We start from the raw sequence: 7093 nt of genomic DNA, 5'->3' as shown, positions 1-7093 counted from the left end.
AAAAAAAAAAAACAAAAACAAAAACTAAAACTAAAAAACAAAGCAAAAAAATGAGTCAGGAGGATTGCATGAGCCCAAGAGGTCAAGACTGCAGTGAGCTGTGATGGTGCCACTACACTCCCCTCCTGGGCAACAGAATGAGACCCTGCCTCAACACAACAACAACAAAAAAGTTTTTAAAATTAAGCGAGAAAGATACAAGATTTCACCTTGGAGGTGAAAGTGCATGGACATTCAGGTCAGGAGGTGAGGCATCTTGAAATCTCAGCTCTGCATCCTAACTAGCTGTGTGATCTCATGCAAATTGCTTGGGCTCTCTGAGCCTCAGAAGAGTAATTTCTAAATGGAAATAACACCACCCCCTGTGCTGGGTTGTTGTTCCATTTGGAGTGCCTGGTACATGGGTGCTCAGAAACCATTAAATTTAGGAAGAAACAGAAAAGAAACCTTAACAAACCTCTTCTAGTTTTGGACAGAGTATTTTGTCATGTACTCGTACACATTTTCAGTATAAGGTTTTTTGGAGTATAACTGCTGAGCATCTGTCAGAGCAGGGAACCAAAGGGCTATCAGCTTCCAGGGTTTCCCTAAATTTCCATTTGTACCTTGTTGAGTAAGAAATTGCAACACATTTGCCCTGACTTCCTCTTATTTAGGCTCACTAGCATCTTTCAGACGCTTGGCCACACTGGGGCCCCTGGCATCATGTAGTGGGATAGTAGCTGAATAGGGAAGGCTGTAGCAGCTATGGTGTTCTCAGAGCCAACATTTACTGAGTCGTAGCTACCACTTAGATTGTATTGTACGTACATTGTCTCATTTAATCCTCACAGGAGTCCCAGGCAATTGTTATCCCCTTTTTATAGATGAAAGATGAAAGAACTGTGGCCAAAATCACATAGCTGATAACTGGCAGAGACAAAATTCAGACCCCAATTGTCTTATGCCCAAGGCTTAGATGTACTAGCAGTATGTTATGATACCAATCCTAGTGTTCAACCCCTGGTACTCCTATGTCTCTCTTTTATCTATTAAAACTGCTTGTGGGGATCGGGCGTGGTAGGTCACACCTGTAATCCCAGCACTTTAGGAGGCCTAGGCAGGCGGATCATGAGATCATGAGATGGAGACCATCTTGGCTAACATGGTGAAATCTCGTCTCTACTAAAAATACAAAAAATTAGCCGGGTGTGGTGGCGGGATAGCCTATAGTCCCAGCTACTCGGGAGGCTGAGGCAGGAGAAGGGCATGAACCCAGGAGGCAGAGGTTGCAGTGAGCTGAGATCATGCTGCTGCACTCCAGCCTGGTGACAGAGTGAGACTCTGTCAAGGGAAAACTGACTTGCTTTGATTGGAAATAGCACAGTGCAGGGAAAAAAAGCTGACTTGCTAATGGTTTCTTCTGCACATTTTTTGCCAGTTTGACTTGAGAAAAAAGTATGCCAAAAACTAGGTATGGGGTCTCACTGTATTGCCCAGGCTGGACTCCTGGGCTCAAGTGATCTGCCTGTGTCAACCTCCTGAGTGGCTGGGACTATAGGCACGCCCCACCACACCTGGCTCTTATTACTACATTTTTTGACAGATTGTACAGATCATGAGGAACTCAATATATACTGAAATAAACAGATTCTCACACTGATACATAGTCACTATGAATATTACGCCTATAAATTCAGACTGGTAACAGGGGTGTTGTGTTAATGACTCAAAGACACTTTTGCTGTATATGATTTGAGTTCTTCAAAATAGTAGACAATTCTTATTGGTATACCTTTAATTCACACAGTTGTTCCATTCCTGGAAATTTCAGTATATATCAAAACTATCCCCTCACCAAAATTTTTTTTTTTTTTTTTTTGAGACGGAGTCTTGCTCTTTCGCCCGGGCTGGAGTGCAGTGGCCAGATCTCAGCTCACTGCAAGCTCTGCCTCCTGGCTTTACGCCATTCTCCTGCCTCAGCCTCCCGAGTAGCTGGGACTACAGGCGCCTGCCACCTCGCCCGGCTAGTTTTTTGTGTTTTTAGTAGAGATGGGGTTTCACTGTGTTAGCCAGGATGGTCTCGATCTCCTGACCTTGTGATCCGCCCGTCTCGGCCTCCCAAAGTGCTGGGATTACAGGCTTGAGCCACCGCGCCCGGCAAAAAAATTTTTTTTAAGTTACTGATATTGTTAAGCGGTTTCCGAGTGTTTGTACCAGTAGACACCCTGGTTTTGGTGGTTAATTACTCGCATTGAACCACATCCTTGCCAACACTTGATATTATCTGACATTTTAATTTTTTCCAATATGTTAGGTGTTAAATGCTATGTATGACATGCCTGTTTATTTCTTTTACCTCTTTTTCTTTAGGGCTATTTTGTGTTTTACAATTGATTTGTTGGGGTTTTTTTAATATAATCTGAATATCCTTTGTTGGTTATATTGTCATTTTGTGGGTCCCCCACCCCATTGTGAATCATTGCCTTAATAGTGTGTTCAAAGTAATGATGAATATGTATGTATTTACTTGGTAGAATTTGCTTCTATTGTGTTTTTCTTGCTACCTTTGAATTTAATCTCTTATTTCTAATAGGTCTAAATGGAGGCTATCAAGATGAATTGGTAGATCATCGTTTGACAGAAAGGGAATGGGCTGATGAATGGAAACATCTTGACCATGTAAGAATCTTGTAGTGTGTAATGCCCCTAATTCTTTATTACTTTTTTTTGAAACAGGAGTCTCGCTCTGTTGCCCAGGATGGAGTACAGTGGTGTGCTCTCAGCTCATTGCAACTTCCACCTCCTGGGTTCAAGCAATTCTCCTGCCTCAGCCTCCAGAGTAGCTGGGATTACAGGTGTATGCCACCACCCCCAGCTAATTTTTGTATTTTTAGTAGAGACAGGGTTTGGCCATGTTGGCCAGGCTCGTCTCAAACTCCTGACCTCAAGTGATCTCCCCACCTCAGCCTCCCAGAGTGCTGAGATTACAGGTGTGAGCCACTGCACTCAGCCTACTTTTGATTCTTAATGCTACCAATAATTAAAGGAACATGTATATTTGAAGTGAACATAACCACAGCCATGGCATCCTTTGCTTTTAATAAAAGTTGGTTTAGCTACTACTCCCTCAGCTAAAGAATTACAGTCACTCCCTAATCTTTGTGATGGGATGATCACTTCAGGTCAGAAACCAAATAAAGTCATGTAGTATAATGGTTAAAAACAAAGGTTTGTAGCCAGGCGCAGTGGCACATCCCTGTAGTCCCAGCTACTCGGGAAGCTAGGCAGGAGTATCTCTTAAGCCCAGGAGCCAAGACTTCAAGTCTAGTCTGGGCAACATAGCAAGACAGAATTCGTTTGTTATTTGTTAAATTTTTATCAAAAGAAACTTTCTTTTTATTTTTTTCAATTCTGCTCCTTCTGTAGTAAAGAGAATTGTTTTTTAGCCCACATATTCATGTTTCGTAGTTTTAGAACACAGGTCAGTAACAAACTTCTAGGTAATTCAACCGCCCAAAATTGTTTATATTCCAAAATTATTTTGCATTCTGAAAGATAGCAGCCTTCCTCATCTGTAACAGATTTCTGTTAGAAATCTGTGTATTCCTTATTTTATGGTTCAGCCACAGCAAACGTACAGAGTGCTGCAGACCCCAGGGATAGAACAAATGCTGCAGCATCATGAAATTGTAGACAGTTGGCCAGAAGGCCATGCATCTGAGGTTCTGTACAAACACTGGAAGCCCTGGTAGTTACTGTCCTTGATAGGTATGTCAGCCTCAACACCAATGTCCTTCCTGGCTGATGGAGAAACAGATAGCAATAAAGGGTTTTAAATGTAAACTTGATATTCCTAAACCTGTACTTTAAGGAACCTGAATTCCTCATACTGCGTTGGCCTGATTTACAGTGTTGGTTGTTTGGATGTTCTCATCTCATCTTTGACTCAGGCACTGAATTGCATTATGGAAATGGTAGAGAAAACAAGGCGCTCCATGGCAGTTCTGCGGCGCTGTCAGGAATCAGATCGTGAAGAACTCAACTATTGGAAAAGACGGTACAATGAAAACACAGAGCTGAGGAAAACGGGGACTGAGTTGGTCTCCAGGCAACACAGCCCTGGGAGTACAGATTCTCTCAGCAATGGTAAGGGGAGAGTCTGCGGGGAACCCAGAGTAAATGTCAGCCTTTAGAGCCCACCAATATGTCACAGAAAGCTTTTTCTACTTGACTTTAAAGAAAGGTGGTGCTCGGCCAGGCGCGGTGGCCCACACCTGTAATCCCAGCACTTTGGGAGGCCAAGGCGGGCAAATCACGAGGTCAGGAGATCGAGACCATCCTGGCTAAAATGGTGAAACCCCTCTCCACTAAAAATACAAAAAAAGATTAGTTGGGCGTGGTGGGGGGCACCTGTAGTCCCAGCTACTCGGGAGGCTGAGGCAGGAGAATGGCATGAATGAACCCAGGAGGCAGAGCTTGCAGTGAGCCAAGATCACACCACTGCACTCCAGCCTGGGCTACTGAGCAAGACTCCATCTCAAAAAAAAAAAAAGAAAAAGAAAGAAAGAAAGGTGGTGTTTCATTGTGGATTTAGGGAGACTCAGGTGATTATGAAGAGGAAGTGAGAAAATATATGAAGCCCCTGGCATGTTTTGGTGGGTGGCGGGGGGTGGGTTTTGTTTTGTATAGACAGGGTCTCGCTGTGTTGCCCAGGCTGGCCTTGGACTCCTGGCCTCAAGCGATCTTCCTGCCTCAGCCTCCCAAAACACCAGGACTTCAGGCCTGAGCCACTGTGCCCAGACTGGTACCTGGCATGTTCAAAAAATGTTAATTCTTCTTTGTGGAGAATGAGAATATTTGTGATTTTGTTCTGTCTTTAACTCTCTACATATATGTGTGCTAGGTGTTGGTCAAAGAGTGTTTGGTTGTCAAATTCAGCCTGGCTGGATGTATGTACTAGGCACTCTTGTGTCATCACTTTTATTTCTCACAGTAGCCTTGAAAGTGTTTACCTTACCTTCCTTCCTCCTGTCCCCAGCCCACCATTCAGGACAATACCACTCAATCCTCCATGGTCTGGTGGCCTCCCACAAAAGGATTTACTGTACCACACTAGGTTGTCCCCCCTTGCCTTTCCGAGTCCGAAGCAGCAGCAATCCAGAGTACGTCCAGCAAGCCTCAGTTATTCCCCTCAAAATGTTCCAGCACATTCACCCCTATCCAAAGGCATAGCTGAGTGACAGGCCATCTGTGATCAGACTGTTTTCCCACGTACTCTGAGTTCCCAAATGTTCACCACGGAGAACAAGTCTCTTACGACAGACCTAGCATGTTCCATCGAAGGCAGCTATTAGTCTCTAAAAAACTGTAAGGAAAACTCGAGGCAAAGCCAGAATTAATACAGTATGTCCAAACAGTGGGAGCTAAAGGCTTCCCTTTCCCTACCCCACCCACAGCAGCAGCTCTGGAGCCAACCATGGAATACCACCATTAGGTGGAATATCGAGCACAACAAGGCATCAACACGTACGTAGAGTTACAGTATTAGTATGATTCCTTTTGTAAAAACTCCAAAAACAGGCCAGACGCAGTGACTCACGCCTGTAATCCCAGCAGTTTGGGAGGCTGAGGTGGGCGGATCACAAGGTCAAGGGATCAAAACCATCCTGGTTAACACGGTGAAACCCCATCTCTACTAAAAATACAAAAATTAGCCAGGTGTGGTGGCGAGTGCCTGTAGTCCCAGCTACTCGGGAGGCTGAGGCGAGAGAGTGGTGTGAACCCAGAAGGCGGAGCTTGCAGTGAGCCGAGATTGCACCACTGCACTCCAGCCTGGGCGACAGAGCGAGACTCCCTCTCAAAAAAAGAAAAAGGAAAAAAAAAAAAACAACCTCCAAAAACAGACAAAGCTAACCTTCTGGTCTCCCTTACTTTCTGAACATTTGCAGATAGTCCCTGTGTGACTTTCAGACAGGGAGAAAGACTTTTGGAGTCTTAGCTAAAGTTTACACCCAAGCCTTACCTCATCCATTAGTGAGTCTACACTTGTGCAGGCGAGAAGCATAGAGTACAGAGGGAGCTGCAGTTGTGAGCCAGTGGTTGCTGAGCCAAGATACAGATCTTGCTGGAGTCATTTAAACATAGCTGTGCATGACCACTACTCACCTTTCCCACCTTTTGTATCACGGATTAGCTCTGGGGACCATATTTTTTGATTTGCCTTAGACAGTCCAGTTTATGCCTGTATCCTGTTATAATTGTTACTAGCACTTCCCTCATTCTCAACAGTGAAGGCAATCTGGATGATAAATTATATTGTCATTCTAGGTTTAGCTCTTCATGGATACATGTTTCCTTCTATCAGGTTTCTGAGAGCACTGTCAACCTGATTTAAATAGTATATTTTAGTGCCATTTATGTGTTTATTTCATGTTTATTTCTATGTTTATTGTCCATTTTAGTATAGAATGACAGTATAATTCATATCCTAAATAAATGTAATATGCAAAATGTGAATTATAACAACTCCAAAAAGTGCCACTGGTCTATGATGACATATGAGGAGCTTGGGTACAGTTAGCTTCATCAAGAAAGTCTAACTGTGAAATGAGTTCTTTTTTTTTTTTTTTTTTTTTGAAATGGAGTCTTGCTCTGTTGCCCAGGCTGGAATGCAGTGGCACGATCTTGGCTCATTGCAACCTCCTTCAAGCAGTTCTCTTGCCTCAGCCTCCTGGGTAGCTGGGATTACAGGCACCCGCCACCACACCTGGCTGCTTCTGTATTTTTAGTAGAGATGGGGTTTCACCATGTTGGCCAGGCTGGTCTTGAACTCCTGACCTCAGATGATCCACCCACCTTGGCCTCCCAAAGTGCTGGGATTACAGACGTCTATAAGCCACCGTGCCCGGCCTGAAATGAGTTCTTAGACACATAGTTGTTTTACATTCTGGCATATTTTTATACCAATAATAGACATTTCAAAAGAATTTCACCATTGACTTTTTTTTTTGAGACACAGTCTAGCTCTTACCGCCCAGGCTGGAGTCCAGTGACATGATCTCGGCTCACTGCAACCTCTGCCTCCTGGGTTCAAGCGATTCTCCTGCCTCAG

The 7093-nt window shown here is 44.0% G+C and overlaps 1 protein-coding gene across 1 annotated transcript in view; it reads left to right on the top strand.

The window, feature by feature from the left end:
* CBFA2T2 (core-binding factor, runt domain, alpha subunit 2; translocated to, 2) overlaps window positions 1–7093 on the top strand; it is a 56666-nt gene that overhangs the window by 29040 nt on the left and 20533 nt on the right. Inside the window, exons 6-7 of the mRNA XM_011960581.1 lie at window positions 2576–2661; window positions 3933–4128. Of these exons, the coding sequence (XP_011815971.1) occupies window positions 2576–2661; window positions 3933–4128 (282 nt within the window). The remainder of the gene's footprint in view (window positions 1–2575; window positions 2662–3932; window positions 4129–7093) is intronic.

The sequence above is a fragment of the Colobus angolensis genome, unplaced genomic scaffold, assembly GCF_000951035.1.
Source record: "Colobus angolensis palliatus isolate OR3802 unplaced genomic scaffold, Cang.pa_1.0 Scaffold114, whole genome shotgun sequence".
NCBI classification, from domain to species: domain Eukaryota; kingdom Metazoa; phylum Chordata; class Mammalia; order Primates; family Cercopithecidae; genus Colobus; species Colobus angolensis.
The sequence above is the reverse complement of the archived record's forward strand: the minus strand, read 5'-3'. Positions and strand labels throughout refer to the sequence as shown.